A 21,730-nucleotide genomic window follows, 5' to 3' on the forward strand; every position below is an offset into this window, starting at 1 on the left:
TGCACCAAATGCCAGCCACCACTGAAGAAAAACAATGACTTATTTATAAATTATATTCTGTTTACACATCAAACAAATATTATAATTGTTTAAGCTTTTTCCCTTACTGGTGTGCCTTGATAATTCATAAATGACTATAATTTTTTCTGTCAAGAGCTATTACAAATCACACTGTAAATCCCTCCTTCCCCATCAGCATTGTTGTACAAGTGAACCACATTAAAATGAATTTCTCAGGGGCAACTTTGAGGGGGAAAGAAATTTAAAGCACTTGAACTTGAAAATTCCATTCTCTGACGCTAATCACCGGTCCTTCCAGATCTCCCAGTCCTTCCAGCTCTCCCAGTCCTTTCATTCCCAGTAAATCTGTGCTTTATTTGTACTCATTAGGAGTCCCAGACTCATAAACTCTTCGCATTTCCAATCTGTCAAGCCCTTCCTGGCTCCACTTTGCCTCCTAACCCAGCCTTGGACCTTATCAACCATCTGAGCACTACATTCACGAGCACTGGCCATTGCTTTGTTGCCAGATTCATCCTTCAGGCTTTTCTTGACACTCCCACCTTTAGCCTAGTATCTTACAATCAGGTAGTTACTCTATCAACATTTAATGAAAGGGAGGAGAAGAGAGAAAATTCTTTGATTCTGTGTTAACGTACTGAAAATTTCTTGTGGAAATTTGTTACTTTTGCTGCTTGGAAGCATAACAAATTCATGTTGTTGAACATCAACAAGGCCCTCATTCCTGTTGCCCGGTATTTTTATTTTTCTGTATCTATCCTATTTCCCGTTATCTTTATTGCAGGTCACTTCCACTTCCCGAAACCATCAATTCCATCATATATCTTTTCATTATTACAATTAAATCATCTAAATTTATCTTCCTTGAGTCTTTTTCACCCAGGGATTTTTTAGTCTCTTCACTTACTTTTTTTCCCCTGTGGTCCCTCTTCAAAAGATGAGCGCGAGCGTGCGTGTGCGTGTGTGTGTTAATATACATAACTTTCAAAACTTAACCATTCTCTCTGTTCTTAATTCCTTCTGCTCTCTCCCCTCTTCCTTCAGCCCTGCCCTTCCTCAGCGATCACCAGTGACTTCCTAATTGTCAGTATTCTCGTCTCAGTCCCCTGATCTATCTGTGGCATGACATTATAGATATTGTAGATATTCTAGAAATTTTCTGTCCTCTCTTTGCTTTGCGACGCCATTCTCCCTCATATGGCTCTTTAGTCTTCTTAGCTGATACAGTCATCTTCTTCTAGACCTGGAATGTAGGTGTCCCTCATTGTCTGCCCTTTGCTCTGTTCTTACACCTCAGTGGTGATTCTCAAATGTTAGTGAGTGTAAGAATCATCTAAGATTTTTGTTGAAAATGTAGGTTTCTAAATCCTGCCCTCAGAGATCGTGATTAAGTAGGTCTAGAATGAAGCCCAGGAATCTGCATTTTTAACAAGCTATTCTTGTGACTCTAATAAAAGTGATACAGAAAAGAAATAATCCTCTGCCGTCCTATGTACTCCTGTGACTTCAGTCATCACTTCCATGCTGATTACTTTCAAATATTTTAACATCCTCCTCTCATGAATTTCTCCTTATTATCTGGACCATACTCAGGACCAGCGCAGGGCTGACAATCAATGAGCATGCACTTGCTTTTGGTTGTTAAAATAATAGAATATTTGCACAAACACTTGTAAACAGATGTTGCCCTCAGCCCACAAGTGTCATTCTGCCACCACTATCCTGTCTGTCCTGGTCTCTCTCGTAAGATCTTCTAGACCTCCCCATCTTCTGGCAACAAAAAAGTAACACCTGGAACCACAGTTTCTTCAGGATCCTGCCCCAGTGCGAAGGCTGACATCCTAATTGGTTGAATTGTATCCATTAAATATTACCCCTGTTGAAGATGACGATGTCATTAATCATATAGGGACCTAGGAGAAGAAGCCAGCTTTAATGGGGAGGATGGCAAATTCAGCATGTGAGATGGTTTATGTGCAGTACTTTTAAACCTACTAGAATCATTGAATGGAGTGGCCTATAACAAGTCCAAGATCACAAGAGCTGTGCCTTCCAAATTTGACTGATCTTCAGAATCTAAGGCCCAACCCTGAGAAATTTCGATTCACTGGGACTGGGGCAGGGCCCAGAAGTCTGCTTTTTAACATCTCCCCCGGTGCTTCTGATGATTAGCTGGGTCTGAGAACTACTGCTGTGGACTGAGAATACAGAAAAGTAGTACCAAAGTATTGCCCCTACTGGACCTCAAATACCCATTTTCCATTCCATGGCACAATCAGAAAGATCAGGCAACAGGATATGTGGGTTTTTCAGCACAACTAATTACCACTACTAGAAGGTGTCACTTGTATATATTTTAAACACAGAAAGCAACTCAATGTTAAATTCCATTCAACAGAATGCATTTTGTCCCTGGTAAGAAAGAGTACCATTTCTAGGAGTTTCTTTGAAAATAAACTCCACAAGAAAAAAAATCCCACTTTTAGGAAAAACACAACAAATTGTAGTCACCTTCATATGTCTTTTAAATTTAAGAGAACATATGTATTATAATCAGGTGTTGCTTTTCTCTAAATCATGTGTACAGTTTATTGAAACAAAGGAGAAATAACGATTCTGTAAAATGTTGTATCATGGGTTTGGTCCTGAATCATTCATTACGTATATGATTCCTGAGTCACTAATTACTAAGGTTTTATAAGGAAAAGATTACGAACAATAGGCAAAGTGAACGATTGTGAAGCTTTTTTTAATACTAATGATTACAGTTACAGAAAGATTTTTTAACCATATTGGAGGACTTAAATTCTGTTAAGTGACACTGATTTCAAAAATAGATATTAGCATCACTTTTCACTGAAAAATGTACGTGTACTTTTCCCTGAGGAATGAAATTAAATTTGGGGGATTTAGAAGCTCACAAGTTTATAAAAAAACATTCTTAAAATTGACAGCACTACAGAAGTTTTATTATCTAGAGAGTGAGAAGTTTGTAGGTTGTATAGTAGAAATACATTCTGAAAGTAAGGCTTTTGACCCTTAATTTTGTTATAATACTAAAACCTAATATATGTAATTGCTGTAATGAGAAAAAAACAAACTAAAATAATTAAGACTAATGACTGCTGTTATTTTTTTATGTAACTGAAGTTAGGTTTGATAAGTTTAAACATGGCTCATTCTAGACTACAGCTGACTACAATTTGAAAATGCCCTTAGTTGTTTCCTACCTCGCCCAATCCCCCGACCTGCACCCCGGACTATTCTGCACTTCGAAACACAAAACAACTTGCCAGTTCAGTTTATTCAGTTAGGGTCAGTTCTGTAAAAACAAAGTCAAGGCAATTGTTTGATTTAATTGACTAGTGAAACTGGTTGTACAGGTAAGTAGAACTTTGTTTTATTTTTGTCCAGCTGCATATTTGAATGTTCATAAAGTAACTTAGTAGAGTAATAAGATTCCAGTGACATTGTAATAGATTTTAAAGAATGATTACCAAAGCAAGGAAAAAGGACACTAAAACCCAAACTATAGAAAATATTTATGGTATTTTTTTTCTTTATGGCTGTCCTTTCACTGCAATCAATTGTGTCCAAAAAAAAGTCTTATTTCCTTTCACTATTCATTTCTTATTCTTTGAGGAATTTTTTCCTGGGCTATACTTAATACAGCCATAACAAAAATGTCTAGTATAATTTAGATGAATAGTTTACATAGCTTTTATAAAGTGGTCCTCAAACTGTGTGCAGATATCCTCTAACAGTTGGTCAGCCACCTCTTGGCTTCACTCTCCTCCTCACCTACCTGGACCTCATGGTTGATCATTTTCACAATGAATGTTTCTGCCTTTGATTCTTTCTGCCTTTCTCTCTACCTTCCACTATACCCATCCTGCTCTTCTCTCCACCTTCAGCTTCGAGGCTGCTAGTAACTCATTATTTTTTTTCCCTGTAAGAGGAAGACCAAAAAACTTACAGTGCTACAGACTTCCCTGGTGGTGCAGTGGTTAAGAATCCGCCTGCCAATGCAGGGGACACGGGTTCGAGCCCTGGCCTGGGAAGATCTCATATGCCGCAGAGCAACTAAGCCCATGCACCACGGCTACTGAGCCTGAGCTCTAGAGCCCATGAGCCACAACTACTGAGCCCACGTGCCACAACTCCTGAAGCCTGCACACCTAGAGCCCATGCTCCGCAACAAGAGAAGCCACGGCAATGAGAAGCCCACACACCGCAACGAAGCGTAGCCCCCGCTGACTGCAACTAGAGAAAGCCCGTGCGCAGCAACAAGGACCCAACACAGCCACAAATAAATAAATTTATTTATTTATTTATTTAAAAATTGCAGTGCTAAAATAAATATGTTTAGATCTTAATTTGAAAAAAAATATATATAGAACTTGTAAATGTAGTTTGAGAAGGAAACAGAAATCATTTCTTGTCCTAGAAAAACAGCAAATCTTTAGCCTCAAGCTTGTTAGGGGTTATAAAGGAAAGAGGAAAAAATATTTTTTTCATGTAAAAAGCTAGAATTTTTTTGTCAAAGAACATTTAAGTTCATAAAGCAGGAATTTTATATTTTTTTATTCTGCATAATAAAATACTCCCTTCCCCACCTCCTCGTCCTTATAATAATAGATATCCACCACTTTTGTTCTTATTGTTCAGTTTTTGCATATCCAACTTTAGAATACCTTTTTTGAGAACTTATTATGTACCAAAGTAGGGGCCTCCTGATACTGACAGTGCTGTGTTTAGTCCTATTCTAGCATACATTTCATATTTGCTTAGGAGAAAAGGAGTAAACACAAAGAAACAAAAAGAAAACTAAGATTGGGACTTCCCTGGTGGCCCAGGGTTGGGAGTCTGCCTGCCAACGCAGGGGACATGGGTTTGAGCCCTGGTCAGGGAAGACCCCACATGCCGCGGAGCAACGGAGCCCGTGCACCACAACGAAGAGTAGCCCCCGCTCGCCGCAACAAGAGAAAGCCCGCACGCAGCAACAAAGACCCAATGCAGCCAAAAGTTAATTAATTAATTAATTAATTTAAAAAAAAACTAAGGTTGTTTGAGTATATAAAATGATAAAATCCTTTAGAAAGAACTTTGGTCTTATGTGTCAAGAGTATTACATAGTTATACCCCTTTAACCTTAGTGCATCTTCTGTTCTGAAAAAATTTAACAAACAAAATATTAAGAAAAAACGTCTAGGGACTTCCCTGGGGGCGCAGTGGATAGAACTCTGAGCTCCCAATGCAGGGAGCCTGGGTTCAATCCCTGGTCAGGGAACTAGATCCCACATGCATGATGCAACTAAGAGTTCACATGCCACAGCTAAGGAGCCAGCAAGCCACAACTAAGGAGCCCACGTGCTGCAACTAAGGAGCCCTCCTGCCGCAACTAAGGAGCCCGCCTGGCGCAACCAAATAAATAAATATGAGAAAAAGATAAAACATCTACAATACAAAACTAGTTTGTTTTAGCATTATTTATACTAGTCAAAAGTTGATAGCATCTTAAATGTTTACTAGTATAAACAATGTAATTAAACTGTAGCACATTGGCTTACTAGACAGTTTTGTAACCATTAAAAATACAAAAATATAAACGAAGGTATTCTAACAGCTTGGAAGAATGATTATGATATAAGGTAAAGTAAAAAAGAATAATATAAAGTTGTACATAGTATACAACATAGTATATATACAACTATATACATAGTATACAACTATACTAAGTTGTACATAGTATATTAACATTGAACAATCCAGAAAGGAACTAAAACAATTTCATTTATAAAATAAAATAGAAATAAATTTTATCAAAGGGGAGAAAGACTTGTACACTGAAAACTACAAAACATTCTTGAAAGAAATTAAAGAAGACCTAATAAATGGAAAGACATCCCAGGCTAATGGATTACAAGACTTAAGATTGCTTTTTGGTTGGTTGGTTGGTTGGTTGGTTGGTTGGTTGTTTGGTTTTGGGGTTTTTTTCTTTAATTTTTTAAATTGAGGTATCACTGATTTACAACATTGTATAAGTTTGAGGTATACAACATAGTGTTTCACAATTTTTAAAGATTATACTCCATTTACATTTATTATAAACTATTGGCTATATTTCCTGTGGTGTACAATATATTCTTGTAGCTTTTTTTTTTCTTTTTTTTTCTTTTTTTTTTTTTTTTTGGCCACTCAGCTTGTGAGATCTTAGTTCCCCAACCAGGGATTGAACCTGGGCCCTCAGCAGTGAGAGCGTGGACTCCTAACCACTGGATCACCAGGGAGTTCCCCCTTATTTATTTTATGCCTACTAGTTTGTATCTCCCCTACCCCTCTCTTCCCCCTCCCTCTTTTCCCTCTCTCCACTGATAACCACTAGTTTCTTTTCTATATCTGAGAGTCTTTTTCTTTTTTGTTATATTCACTGGTTTGTTGTATTCTTTAGATTCCACAGATAAATAACATTATAGTATTTGTCTTTCTCTGTTGGACTTATTTCACTAAGCATAATACCCTCCATCCATGGTGTTGCCAATGGCAAAATTTCATTCTTTTTTATGGCTGAGTAGTATTCCATTGTGTATGTATGTAGGGGGGTATATATATATATATATATATACCACATCTTCTTTATCCATTCATCTGTTGATGGACACTTAGGTTGCTTCCATGTCTTGCCTATTGTAAGTAATGCTACTGTGAGTATTGGGGTGTGTGTATCTTTTCAAATTAGAGTTTTCATCTTTTCTGGATATATGCCCAGGAATAGGATTGCTGGATCATATGGTAGTTCTATTTTTAGTTTTTTAAGGAAACTCCAGACTGTTCTCCATAGTGGCTGTATCAATTTACATTCCCACCAACAGTGCACGAGGGTTCCCATTTCTCCACATCCTCTCCAACATTTGTTATTTGTGGTCTTTTTGGTGATAGCTGTTCTGACAGGTGTGAGGTGGTATCTTACTGTGATTTTGATTTGCATTTCTCAGATGATTAGCAGTGTTGAACATCTTTTCATATGCCTGTTAGCCATCTGTATGTAGAAGACTTGATATTGTTAAGATAGATAACAGTACCACCCAAAATAGCTTACAGATTCAGTGCAGTCTGTATCAGAATCCCAAAGGCATGTTTTTGCAGCAATAGAAAAACCCATTCTAAAATTCCTGTGGAATTTGAGGTGACCCCAAATAGCCAGAACAATCTTAAAAAACAAAAGTTGAAAAACTCATACTTTCAGATTTTAAAATTTACTGTGAAGTTACAGTAATCACAACAGTGTTGTGCTGGCTTAAGGATAGACATATAAGACTGATGGAATAGAATAGAGAGCCCAGAAGTAAATCTCACATATATGGTTAATGGTTTTTCCAATAAGGTTGCCAAGACCACTCAATGGAGAAAAGACAGTCTTTTCAACAAATGGTGCTGGTAAAATTGGATATCTACCTGTAAAAGATTGAAATTAGAGCCATGTCTTACACTATATACAAAAATTAACTCAAAATGGATCAAAGTCCTAAATATCAAAAAGAAAAGTATAAAACTCATAGAAGAAAACATAGGAGAAAATCTTTATGACCTTGGATTTAGCAGTGGTTTCTTTAAAATGACACCAAAAGTATGGACAGCAAAAGAAAAGTAGGTAAGTTGGATTTCATCAAAATTAAAAACTTTTGTGATCCAAAGGGCAGTATCAAGATAGTGAAAAGACAACTCACAGAATAGGAGACAATATTCGCAAATCATATAGCTAATAAGGGCTTAATATCCATAATATATAAAGAAGTCCTACAATTCAACAGCAAAAAAAAGAAAAAAAAAGACAGCTTAACTAAAATATGGGCAAAAGACCTGAATAGACATTTCTCCAAAGAGGATATACAAATGGCACATAAAATAACTGTTGGCGAGGATGTGGAGAAATTGGAACCAAGTGCATTGCTGGTAGGAATGTAAAATGATGCAGCCACTATGAAAAACAGCTGGCAGTTCCTCAAAAAGTTAAATATAGAATTATCATATGACCTAGCAATTCCACTCCACTCCTAGGTAGATACCCAAAGGAATTGAAAACAGGGACTCAAAACAGATATTTATACACCACAACATTAGTCACAATAGCCAAAAAGTGGAAACAACACAAGTATCCACCAACAGATGAATGAATAAACAAAATATACTCTAAACATACATTGGAATATTATTTAGCCATAAACAGGAATGAAATTCTGATGCATGGTACAACATGGATGAACCTTGAAAACATTACAATAAGTGAATTAAGCAGACAAAAAATGACAAATATCATATGATTCCACTTACATGAGTTATCTAGAATAGGCAAATACAGACAGACAGAATAGGGGTTTCCAGGAACTGGGGGATAACGGGAGTGTTTTTGCTTAATGGGTATAGAGTTTCTGTTTGGGTTGATGAAAATGTTCTGGAAATAGATACTAGTGATGGTTACACATCAAGAATGTACTTAATGCCCCTAAATTGTACACTGTAAAATGGATAAAATAGTAAATTTTATGTTGTTTATATTTTAAACATAATTGTTTAAAATTTTAATTATACATAGTGATTTAGGTATGTAAATTATACATAGTGGTTTAGGTACATAAGTAAAGATGGAAGGGAATATGAAGACATGAAAAATTACTAAATTATCATGTGATTATATTATTTTGAGTAGAAATAAAGTTCAAATAAAAGTTTCATTTTTAGCTAAAGAATAGTTATGTTGATTAATAATTTTTAAAACCTTCGAATTTATACAGGAAGAGCTTTTCAGAGTAATTCATATAAGGGAGAGTTGGTGTACTGTATCTGTGCTAGAACATTTTGAACAATTTTAGTTTCTTATAAAATTGTCTAGATTTTAATGAAATCTGTTTTTCTTTAGCTTGACAGGGCCAATTCTCTGTTAAACCAGACTCAACAACCTTACAGGTATCTCATTGAATCAGTGCGTCAGAGAGATTCTAAGATTGATTCACTGAAGGAGTGTATTACCCAACTTGAGAAAGACGTCAGGTAAACCATCTACAAATCTTTTATTTGAGTAATAAAGGCATTGTAAGCACAATACTGCTATAGACGAATTCAGGTTGGAAATTGTGAAGAAAAAATTGAAATAACGAAGGGGGTCTTAAATGTAATGAGTTCAATTTCTCTTAGAAAAACTAAGTCACATCACATTAAGGTGTTCACAAACAGATAAAATGTACACAGTTACTTAGATTCATGTTGACTTTACCAAGGAATTTTTAGGCTTTTCTTCCACTGACCCAGGTAAACCATGAATTACCTCGAAGTAAATAAATTCCTTTCACTTCCTTAGATTGAAATTGTTTTCTTACATGACACCTTATCCAAAAGACTTGCTCTGCCGAATAATCATTCAAATTCTTTACCTGTTCATCTATATGATCATTTTAGTCTTTTTAAATAACAGTAGAAGAATGATGCTATATGAAGAAATAGGTTTTAATTCATGGATGCTTAGTTAGTTGGCTTTGTATTAGATTTTAAGATTATTTAGAATAAGTAATTAGATAAATTATCAACCAATTTATAAAGGTAGAAGCAAAGAATTAGATGGGAGAGAAAATTCTTAAATTAAGGAATTAGAAAAGGTAGTTTATTGAAAAATATAGTTATTGGAGAAGATAGCTATTAAATTCAGGTTTCCTAAGATATACAACCAAAAATATAAAACTGCTGGTAATTAACTCCAAACTGTGAGTGTTCTTTTTGATAAATTAGAGTAGTTATCTTTTCCTCTCGTTTCTACCCCACCAAAATAATTGGTCCAAAACTTTATTCCTGATCAGAATTTTTTGACAATATAATAAAGTAAGTAACTTTAAATCACATTTATGTGTTAAATGTCAACATAAATAACAATTTATTTGTAGATTAATTTTAAAGTTAAAATTAATATTTAGAATATTCATAACCAGCATTAATTAATCAATTCAGTGAATTAATTAAACAGTTCTATAAATAGCTGTTGGGAGCAATAGAAATTATGTGTCATCATTCACTGGAGACTTGGTTGTCTTAAGGAAATTGAGGAAAGAACCCCAAAGAGAACCTTTTCTTTCCATATTATATATTTGATATATTTGAAATTTTGTATAGTGTTTTGTCTTACCTTTGTAGTCTTGGAGCAGGGATATATAAAAGGCCTGTGGAAAAAATTACCTCTTTCACGGTTACCTTCAAGTAAGTTTATTTGAATATTTATTTTACTAAGAACTAGGAAAGCTGAAAATGTTTAATATAGAGAAAAATAATAGCCAGCTACAGGAGAAAATTGTAATGATGAACAAATTCAGCCCTAGAGAAATTTAGCAACTTGTCATCTAAAAACATATTAGTTTTGTGATAGGGCCAAAATTTGAATCCAGATCTGTCTGCTTTCTAATTCCATACTCTTAACCATTATGTTATACTGCCTCCCTATGTTCTAATCTGAATAAGGGATAATTTTTCTTTAACTAATGTAATTAACGAAGAGCAGCAAAAAAAAATAAAGTGTAGAATAGTGGTTAAAAGGAAGGCTTTTAATGAGTTGATAATTGTTGAGGCTGGGTGACAGATACCTTGTTATAGTTTCTCTCTTGAAATATTTCATAATAAAAAAAAAAAAATTCCCTATCTGCATTGTCCAATATGGTAGCTGCTAGCTACATGTGGGTATTGGGCATCTGAAATATGGTTAGTGTTACTGAGGAACTAAAATTTTAATTTTATTTGAATTAAATTAATGTTAATTTTCATTGCCACTTGTGGCTAGCTAATAGCTATGGTATTGGACCCTATAGCCAATTTTCTCATCTGTGAAATGAGAGTGGCACCAACAGCACCTAATTCACATGGTTATTCAGAGGATTAAATGATATAACCTTTGTAATATATATAGCACTATTTCTATACATTGTTAAAAATGCTTTTTAAATGTTTGCTATTATTAGTATTGTCTTATATTTAACACATTTTTATGTTGAAAATTATCTTTGAAGTGAGAAATAACATTTCTCAAAATATGCTGAATTTTGACAAAAATTAGGACTCCCTTAATTACAGCAACAGTAATCACAAGAACTATGCCAATTATGGAATTAAACAAAAAAAATATATTTTGTGTGCTAAACATCTGAAGGCTTTAAAGCTGTCTGTGTCTCATATATTTATTATATACTATTTTAGTAGATTCTGAACTAATATTTCACAGGATATGAAGTCTTGCTCTTCATTGAAGCAACTATCTTCTAATGTGGAAAGTTAAGGTGCTTTCAGTATTTTAATTATGGCTTGTGAGATGCTGTAGCTGTACCCTGATGACGTGAATGAAAGGATGTGATGCCATACAATACAATCAACAAGTCAGATACAACAGGTTAGATCACATTTCTATCTACCATCACCCTGACTCTGAGCCAACAGCATTTCAAATAGAGTAGAATTATCCTGGGCTTTGACTACATGTCAGCCTGATTTCTCTTCTCATGGTAAATGTGTCTGTAAAATATAGATATTAATGTGAACTTCAAGGGGTAGTTGTGAAAATTAAATGAAGTAACATATATAAAAAGCTTCCATCACACAAGAGAAGCTCAGTAAATGTTACCTCCCTTCCTTTTGTCCTTCATTAATTTGAAATTTAAACATTCGATGATCCATCCAAAAAGATGACTAAGTGATTATGTTCCTTGATAATTCCTGTTTCTTTTTGCTGGGTGTTCATTTTAATTGTAAAGAATACTTAACATTAACTGATTAATTTGTAAATGTTTCTCTAGCTTATACAATAAAAGCTCTTTAAAGAACTGAATATAAATTTTATCATTTTCTTACAAAATAAAACAATATCACTATATCACACCCACAACTTACCAATTTAGCCATCGATACAATTTATTCAATGCCTAGAAAGATTAGCACAAACATGCACTAAAATGAAATTGTGATAAACATGTTAAAAGCTAACATTTGAGATATCACTACTAACTGTCATTAAAGTAATACTCTGTTCTAAAAGTAGTACTTTTAACTCTCCTCCACCAATCCACAAGAGACAATCTGGGTTATATTGTTTGATCTATAGTTCAGGACCAAAGGAAGCATGGAAAGAGAATAATTAGCATAAGTTTTCTTTCTCTGTTTTCAGTTCTCCATTTATCGTTAACTAGTCATTTAGGAAGAAAAGACTACTTAGGCGCTTATAAAGCTAGGCCAGAGTATATTGATCCAGGAAGTTAAAGAACAATATATCAGGAATATGTTTTCATATAGCAGGTGAAACAGAGCCATAAACATGAATTTCTGAGTAATAATTAACAGTGAATTGAACAATTATGGGTGTAATATACCATTCACGGTAGACGTGCTTATAAGGAGATTTGTTTTGTAGTTGCTTTATGAGTCACGCATAGAAGCTTTGTATTTTTAAAGGTAAGTTTCCACTGTTATGAAATATCTTATGGAGACTAAACTTCTATTGAGTAATTACTGTGTGTGGAGGAACACAGAGTATAATAATCATCGTATTCAGTTTTAGAGACCCACGTGTTGAAGGTAGTCTCCCTTGTAATTTAAGAAAAAGAAGGCTGAGACTTTGAAAAGTATATCCAAGTATTGTCTGTAGAGCCAACGTCTTGCAAATAGAACTAAGTTGCTTTGTCAACCAGTTTATCCACTTACCTTTTATTCCATGTTATATGGTTAGTTTTGTTATTTAAATATGGAGTACTTACTTTATTCTGAAAAAATTAAACACTACATATAAAGCATTTCTAATGAATTATTCAGTCAAAATCCTTTAATTACATCAACATTCCGTTCCTATTACACTACACTTTACTTAATGGGTCTATTGGTATTTGAGAGCCTACGTGTGTGTGTCTGTGTATGTGTTTGTGCATGCACACCCATGTATGTACTGCATGTGAGCACATGTTTCCATTCTGTGTGTATGTGGGTACATGTATACGAACATGTATATGTGCATGTATATGAACACATCTGTCCCTTGAATATTCCTATTCGTATTTACTGAACATTTATTTTCACTTTGAAAAATATTTTGGGGACTTCCCTGGTGGCTCAGTGGTTAAGAATCCACCCACCAGTGCAGGGGACACAGGTTCGAGCCCTGGTCCGGGAAGATCCCAGATGCCACAGAGCAACTAAGCCCGCATGCCGCAACTACTGAGCTCACACGCTGCAACTACTGAGCCCACGTGCCACAACTACTGAAGCCTGCACACTCTAGAGCCTGTGCTCTGCAACAAGAGAAGCCACTGCAGTGAGAAGCCCGTGCACTGCAACAAAGAGTAGCCCCTGCCCGCCGCAACTAGAGAAAGCCCACATGCAGCAACAAAGACCAAACACAGCCAAAAAATAATAGAAAAATAAAAGAAAGAAAAAGAGAAAGAAAAATATTTTGTCTTCAGTGTGATCCTAGCTAAAGACAGAATTTTAAAGTTACAGAAACACCTGATCTTTACCATGCTTTGGGAGACTCAAGCAGAACACAGAACTCAGTTTCCTTTTTATCATCTAGTTCGTTTCAACTCCTCAGCTCAGTAGGATCTCTGACGCCTAACTCCAAAAGTCAGTTTGTTTTTATGCTGAGCTGCTTACCTTTATTGACATTTAATTACTGTTTTCCTCTGATGACTGTTTCTCATCTAAATTAGTAAAACGATATAGCATTTTGTAGAGTTTTATGTGCTCAGTGTTTTATGTAATCATTCATTAGATAATTCACATGTCCCTTTGACATACATGAGTATTATTTTCCACTTTTACAGATGTGAAAACAGGTTCAGTGGAGTGGTATGTGTCGTGCTTTATATCACACAGTTGAGTCAGTGGCACAGTTGGAAACAGAAGTCAGAGTTGCATCTAGTCTTTCTTCTCAGAGGACAAACTCTGATGCTTCCTTGGGGAAGTTCTCAATTAGTAGGAAGGAGGAAAATGTACATTTTTTTACTCTTAAGTCCTTGGAATTACCAGTGCTTTCAGAAGCACTACTACTATTCACTGAGTTTAAAAAAACTTCTCCCTAATATTTTGAAAATTGGTGGCGTTCTATTTTCTTAAAGTATAACTTAAAACATCTTACCTGTTCAGCAAAACAATTCTCATTAATTTTACCTTTACAGATTTTGTTTTGACATTCAAGGAATTATGTTGCTTCAATTCAGTGTTGCTTTTCTTAATCCTTGTAGCACTGGCTGAGTAGACTCATCCCAGTGGCTTTCAAAGAATATTTTATTTAATGGTTCTAAATATTTTTATATGTTGAATAATCAAACTCCGGACAGTATAAGACAGACCTCAAATATTTATGTTTTAAAATATGAACATGTCCTTACAATTAGGCTTCTCACCCTTTCCTATCAGAAGATAGGTCATTTCAAAGAGAAATTCACAACGCAGACTTAGAAGTTGAAGATTGAACTAAGAATTTGGAGACAAAAATTGTTTCCCCGAGGGCTTCCCTGGTGGCGCAGTGGTTGGGAGTCCGCCTGCCGATGCAGGGAACACGGGTTCGTGCCCCGGTCTGGGAAGATCCCACATGCCACGGAGTGGCTGGGCCCGTGAGCCATGGCCGCTGAGCCTGCGCGTCCGGAGCCTGTGCTCCACAACAGGAGAGGCCACGGCAGTGAGAAGCCCACGTACCGCAGGAAAAAAAAAAAAAATTGTTTCCCCAAGTTTACTGTAGATCAAGTATCTGATTCATTTATCTCACTCAGTTATATACCTGGTAATTTAATATGTGATAAATTATAAAATACTACTTTCAGTTTTAAGGATAAATGTTGTAATTTGACTTTCAGTGTCTCAAATTTTAATATGGTGCCCATACGTACTTTCTTTTTACCTTTTATGTAAGTCCCACTTCATCTTTTTACATTTCAGGAGTAACCAGTCATCTTTAAAACACCAATTTTATGCCCCTACTAGGCAGGAACGTATTTTCAGAAAGCATCTCAGTTGCATTGTCAAATAGTTGTGAAAAGAAAAAGTATTCTTATAAAATAGCTAAGCCAATGATTGAATCAAACATTGTAGTCACTGCTCTGATATCTTTATGAACTATAAATTTAATTTTTCTTTAATTCAAACCATCAGATTTAGCCTTTTGCTATTTATTATTTGTTAATTCAATTTATATTAATATGACAACTTTTTAAAACTTGGTGGGTTTTTTTTTTTCCAGCAATTTAAATAAAGAAAAGTCAGCTTTACAGCACATGAAGAATCAAATGGCATTAGATTTGGAACAACTTCTAAATCATCGTGAGGTACTTTTTCCATTTTGTCATAATTTTTACCACCTTAGGCTTTTTCAAAATCATATTGGGTTAAGATTATTGGATCCCAGTAGTCTGTGTTCATTATGAGTTAATTCTTATTCCTGGAATGCTTCTTGTTAATGGTCCCTATTGCCTTGTTCATATCTCTGTCATTGAATTTCCATGTTAATAATTATCTGTCTTATCCCTTTCTCCCTCTAGACAGTAAATTTCTTTTTTTGTTTTTTTTAATATTTATTTGGCTGCGTCGGGTCTTAGTTGTGGCATGCAGGATCTTTAGTTGTGGTATGCGGGATATTTTAGTTGTGGCATGTGGGATCTTAGTTGCAGCATGTGGGATCTAGTTACGTGACCAGGGGTCAGACCCAGGCTCCTTGCATTGGGAGTGCTGAGTCTTTGCCCCTGGACCACCAGGGAATTCCCTAGATAGTACATTTCTTTAGTGTACCTCTGTCTTATTCATCATTATATGGCCAGTGCCTGGTGTACAATATTTGTACTGAACTTTAAAATTCATAAGTTTTCTTTTAATTTGTCCCTCACAAAAAATATTTTAAAGGTAATAGTATCCCTATTTTATAAAAGAAGAAACTCAGGTTTTGGTGGCTTCCCCAGAGCCAGGTGGTAACTAAGAGATAACCCCAGTTTTTTTTCTCATTTTTATAAGTCAGATTTATTGAGATATGACATACAATAAAATTTACCCTTTCCAGTTTTCTATGATTTTTGACTAATACATACAGTTGTGTAACCATCACCACAATTAATATATAAAATAATTCCATCACCCCAGAAAATTCCCCCTTGACCCCTTTGTAGTGACCCTTTTCCCCAACTCCAGTTGATCTGTTTTCTATCCCTATAGTTCTACATTTTTTCTTTCTTTTTTTTTTTTTTTGTGGTATGCGGGCCTCTCACTGCCATGGCCTCTCCCACTGCGGAGCACAGGCTCCAGACACGCAGGCCCAGCGGCCATGGCCCACAGGCCCAGCCACTCCGTGGCACGTGGGACCCTCCCAGACCGGGGCACGAACCCACGTCCCCTGCATCAGCAGGCGGACTCTCAACCACTGTGCCACCAGGGAAGCCCAGTTTTGCCTTTTTTCAACAAAAGGTGTTATCCTTTCACAGAATGTGAAATAGATAAAATTATTAGTCTTTTATTTATTTATTTTTTTTTTTGCGTTACGTGGGCCTCTCACTGTTGTGGCCCCTCCCGTCGCAGAGCACAGGCTCCAGACATGCAGGCTCAGCGGCCATGGCTCAAGGGCCCAGCTGCTCCGAGGTATGTGGGATCTTCCAGGACCGGGCCACGAACCCGTGTCCCCTGCATCGGCAGGCGGACTCTCAACCACTGCGCCACCAGGGAAGCCCTATTAGTCTTTTTAGTCTCGGTTTTTTCACTTACCATAAAACAGATCAATCTATGTTATTGTAAATATTAGTAATTTGTCCTAATTTTTATTGCTAAGTAGTATTCCATTGTATGGATATACCACAGTTTGTTAATGCATTCACCAGCTGATGGACATTTGAGTTGTTTTCATTTGGGAGTGCCTATAAATAAAGCTGCTGTACACAATTGTGTACGTATTTTTGTGTAAATATAAGTTTCCATTTCTCTTGGTAAATACGAAGAGCAGGACTGCTGGGTCATATGGAAAGTGTTTCATGTTGTAAGAAACTGCCAGACTATTTTCCAAAGTGACTGTAACTTTTGCATTCCCACCAGCAGTGAATGAGAGTTCCAGTTGCTCTGCATCCTCGCCAGCAGTTGGTACCGTTAAGCCTAGTTTTTTAATCCATGAATTTTTTCCACTGTACTATCACTGCCTTGTCTTAGCCATGTTTTTACCATTTTGCTGTGCTAACAGAGAAAAAATGCTCAAAACAGATCATTGGTTTATGAGTATCCTGAAGACATTGTTTCCTAGTCTGGGAAAGATATATCAGGTATTTGGGAAGAAATTATTGGAAGGAAATTATTGAGAGAGATGAACTAGGGAATATTCCTGGAAGCAGCTCAAAGATGCATATCATCTAGAAATGGTGTCAGGGGAATTGGGTGAAGTGCCCAGAACAGCCAATAGATACCAGTTGAATAAGAATAACTTGATAAATAAAATTTTTTGAAAGTTAAAATCAGGGCTGAGACTAAGGTGAGGGCAGTCAGGCACTGAAGGCACAAAATAGAGGAGGTGACCCCTCTCAGAGGCATGCACAGTGCAGCACTAGCACCTGAGACCTTGCCTCACCCTAGTCAGGACCCTGTGAAAATGATCTAGTATGAATCATTGCTTCAATCAGCTAAATTTTCTCAGTTTCAATTAGTGATTCATAAAGAGACCAAATGAACATTTAAAGTGTTTCATTTTCTTTTTGCACTGGGCAGCTCTTGCTCTAACTTTTTAAGTGGTGTTACTTAGTTCTGGTAAGACTGTTTATGGTAATATGAAATGAGATCCCCACCTCATTTACATAGTTATTCAATATGTGTTACATGAAAAAAGAAAATGAGTGGGATAGTTCTAGGTTGACAATGCTAGGATAGTTGAGGCATGGCCACAGAAGATTTATTTTCTATTCGTGTTAGCTCAAAATTGTTAGCTTAAAACTCCTCTCACGTTGGGAGTTCAATTGTGGTTTTAAGGATTTCCAGGAATGATAAAATCCATCGTGGCCTCTTATTCTATAAACTTCCAGCATTTATACATTCAAAAATGGTTGTGTGTATTTGGAAAGTGTATTAGGTGATTTTTATTCTCTTCTTTAGAGAAAATGTATTAACCTAATAATAAAAAAAAAAGTGAAGAGAGGGTGAGTATGGAGAAAAATCGCCTTTTTTAGTTTGCCTTTTCAGACTACAAAGCTCAGCTGAGACGAGTAAACGTATTAGGTTAAAGGATCTGCACAAAAAATACTAACTGAAAGATGTGATCATAAATTGAATTGAGATCTCATATCTGTCCACGTCCGTCTATTCTGAATTCTCCAGGTTTTGTCCCTGTATTCAGTGAAATCTTCAGGAAGCAGAGAGAAGGGGAAAGGGGCAAAATATCTCTCCTAACAAAATTCCTTCCATTAAGGCACAATTGAATGTCATGACCTCTGCCTTTATAGAAGATCGGAATAAAATCTGGTGTCATTTCTCTTTGTTTCGTGAAACTATTTAAGGCAATCTACTAAATACTTCCATTTATATTACATAATTTAGTCTTTGCTACAGTACGCTGAGATAAATATCATTGTCCCTACTTTTACAGATGAAACTGATGCTGATAAGAGTTAAGTAACTCAACCGTACTTACTGTCGAAACTTTTTTTTTTTTTTTTTTCTGAAACAGAAGCTTATGATCTTTCTCCTTAGTCCCATTTAGACAAAAATCTCAGAATGAATTACTGCTTGTGTGAGTTCCAGGAAAATTTTTGCCTCTGTAGATGAAGTTATATCCTTCTGTCTTTTTTTCAGAAAATGAAAACTATGTAATTTAATGTGCTTCCTTCTCGTCTTAGTTGCCAGAAAAGTCAGAGCTGAATATCTTATCCAGGTGTAATCTTTTTTTCTTTTCTTTCACTTTTGATGCTTCAGAATAACTCTTTCTTTGTCTTTCAAGTGGAAGGTAATCTTTTTTACCCTTAAATGTCTTCATTTATGCTAAGAGCTTTTAGGTATAAAAATATAAACTATAAATCTTAAATAATTAGGTTTTAAAAAGGTAAAGGAAAAGATTGATAGGATAACATTACCAGGGCTTCAAATTAAACATTCAGTTCTGAGTATACGAAATGTGATTCCTTAGAATGGCTTCTCTCTCGTTGAGCATACCTCTCAAGAGTCTTCTTTAATGGCCTTCATTTTTCATTCATTTTTATCCACTCATATTTGCCTTAATGAAACAAGATTTGCTGAACACCTTTGGAAATTTTAATTCTGCTTTTATTTGTATATATTTCATCATGGGTCCTTAGAATCTAAGCTTTCAAAAGTAGGAGAAGTACCTTTAATCAGCCATGTATCTAATAGGATACTGAGCATAATTTTAAGAAACTGGTATAAAAGTCTTTTCTGATTTCTTTTGCAGATGTATTAGGGGGAGTGGTAAAAGCCCCACTTAGGAAGCTATTTCAATATTTCATTGAGCAATAGGTGGTATCATGAACTAAACTGGTGATGATGGTGTCCAACAAGAAGGGACCAATTTGAAAACTATTTAGAAAGCAGAATCACTGCGCTTGGTGATTGACTGAACTTAGGGAATGATGAAGAGAGGAGGAATGAGAATTGATGCCCAGGGTTTTGGCTTGTATCCTGGGTTTATGGTGGTGCTACAAAGAACATAGGAGGAGTAGGTTTGGGAAAGAAGAACTCCAGAAAATATCTAAGTGGATATATTCAGTAGAGAGTTAAAAATGTAGGTTCTGGGGCTTCCCTGGTGGCGCAGCGGTTGGGAATCTGCCTGCTAATGCAGGGGACACGGGTTCGAACCCTGGTCTGGGATGATCCCACATGCCGCAGAGCAACTAGGCCCGTGAGCCACAACTACTGAGCCTGCGATTCTGGAGCCTGTGCTCCGCAACAAGCGAGGCCACGACAGTGAGAGGCCCACGCACCGCAATGAAGAGTGGTCCCTGCTCGCCACAACTAGAGAAAGCCCTCGCACAGAAACGAAGACCCAACACAGCAAAAATAAATAAATTAATTAATAAACTCCTACCCCCGACACCTTCTTTAAAAAAAAAAAAACAATGTAGGTTCTGGAGCCCAAGAAAGAGAAGTTATCTGGAGGTAGAGATTTGAGAGTCAACAGCATAAAGGTGGTGCTTTACATGGAAGTAGATTAAATGAACTAGTAAGGGTATATAGCGTGAGAACAGAAAAAGGCCTAGGACAGATTCTTGATGACCATTAATATTTAAGGGCTGGGCAGAGCAAAAAATGCTTACACAAAGAAGAGTGAGGAGTGACCAGAGAAATGGCAGGTGCATCAGGAAAAGAGTAGACCCACGTGAAGCCAGAAGCATTCAGGAGGGAGGAAGTTGTCAGCAGTGGCTTAGGCTGCCAAGGGACCAAGTCGAACAAAGATGAAAAAGAAAATGGTATTTGGATTTAACAAGATGTTAAAAAAAAAAAGCAGTTTCAGTGGCACTAAAGGCAGATTGCAGTGAACTGATAAATAAGTAGAAGTTGAAAAGTAGTAAAAAGAAAACTAGACAACCCTTTGAATAAGAGAATATAAGGTGATCAGGAAGGGAGCATGAGATCAAGGGCCTTTACCTCCCGGAGTTGGAGAGTATCCGGCTTAAATGGGGATAGGAAGGAACCAAACAGAGAGAGACATTGAAAGTACAAAAGAGAGAGGATGATCAATTGAGCAAAAGTGTTGGGAAAGGAGCAGATCCAGGGCGAAGTGATGGGATTTAACTTTAGACAGGTGGGGCACCTTTTCCATTTTGCAGGGGAGAAATCAAAATTACATTAAAAGTAATAAGTTAGTAGGTTTGGTGGTAAGAATTTAGGGAGTTCCCATCTAATGGTTGTTTTCTATTGGGCAAGACACGTGATAGGATCAGAGTTCTGAGGAAAATAGAAGTTTGAAATAGCTATGTAATAAATGAGTGATGTACATTACAGAAACAAATAATTGCCAAGATGAAATGTCATATATTTGTAGTACTGCCATTCTGTGTAATTTTTCTCTAGCAGCTTACACTCAGCATGCTAGGTGTAACTATGGAGAAGGTGGACAGCTGGATTGACCCAGAATTACATATATACTTGTTCAGCTCTCTTATTAAATTCTAAGGCTGGAATTACGCCTATATTCCTTACATCACCTATATTTTGAAATACTGTGGGAAAAGCCAGCAGTCAGACAGGCAAGATGGCTCTGCTACTTCATAGCTATGGATTCTTTTTTTTTGAAGACAATTTTTTAGAGCAGTTTAAAGTTCACAGCAAAATTGAGAGGAAGGTACAGAGATTTCCCATATGCCCCCTACCCCCGCCCCCGATGCACAGCCTCCCCAGAATGTGGACATGTGGTACAAATGCTGAACCTACGCCAACATGTCATAATCACTTAAAGCCCACAGTTTAATAGCTATGGATTCTTGAGACAATAATTTAACCCCTCTAAACTCAGTCTTCTCATGTATAAATAAAGGTAATATCTATTTTACAGGGTTATATGAGAATTAAACAATGTAGTACATTCCTGGCATGTGACAGTAACTCAGTAAATGTAGGACCCTTCCCTCTTTTCCTTCCTTTTCAAGAGTCAGTTCAAATGTTATCTATTCTTTGAAGCCCTTCATAACTCAATAAAGAAAAACTTATCTTTTTTTTTACTTCTTTCCCATAA

The 21,730-nt window shown here is 36.3% G+C and overlaps 1 protein-coding gene across 3 annotated transcripts in view; it reads left to right on the plus strand.

The window, feature by feature from the left end:
• PIBF1 (progesterone immunomodulatory binding factor 1) overlaps positions 1-21,730 on the plus strand; it is a 198,721-nt gene that overhangs the window by 153,601 nt on the left and 23,390 nt on the right. For 2 of the 3 annotated variants that reach the window (XM_081214626.1, XM_081214627.1), the window contains exons 15-16: positions 8,939-9,069; positions 15,272-15,356. In XM_081214626.1, the coding sequence (XP_081070752.1) occupies positions 8,939-9,069; positions 15,272-15,356 (216 nt within the window). The remainder of the gene's footprint in view (positions 1-8,938; positions 9,070-15,271; positions 15,357-21,730) is intronic. The other variant, XM_081214628.1, reaches the window with a different exon arrangement.

Source organism: Mesoplodon bidens (genome assembly GCF_964165515.1).
Source record: "Mesoplodon bidens genome assembly, chromosome: 17".
NCBI lineage: Eukaryota > Metazoa > Chordata > Mammalia > Artiodactyla > Ziphiidae > Mesoplodon > Mesoplodon bidens.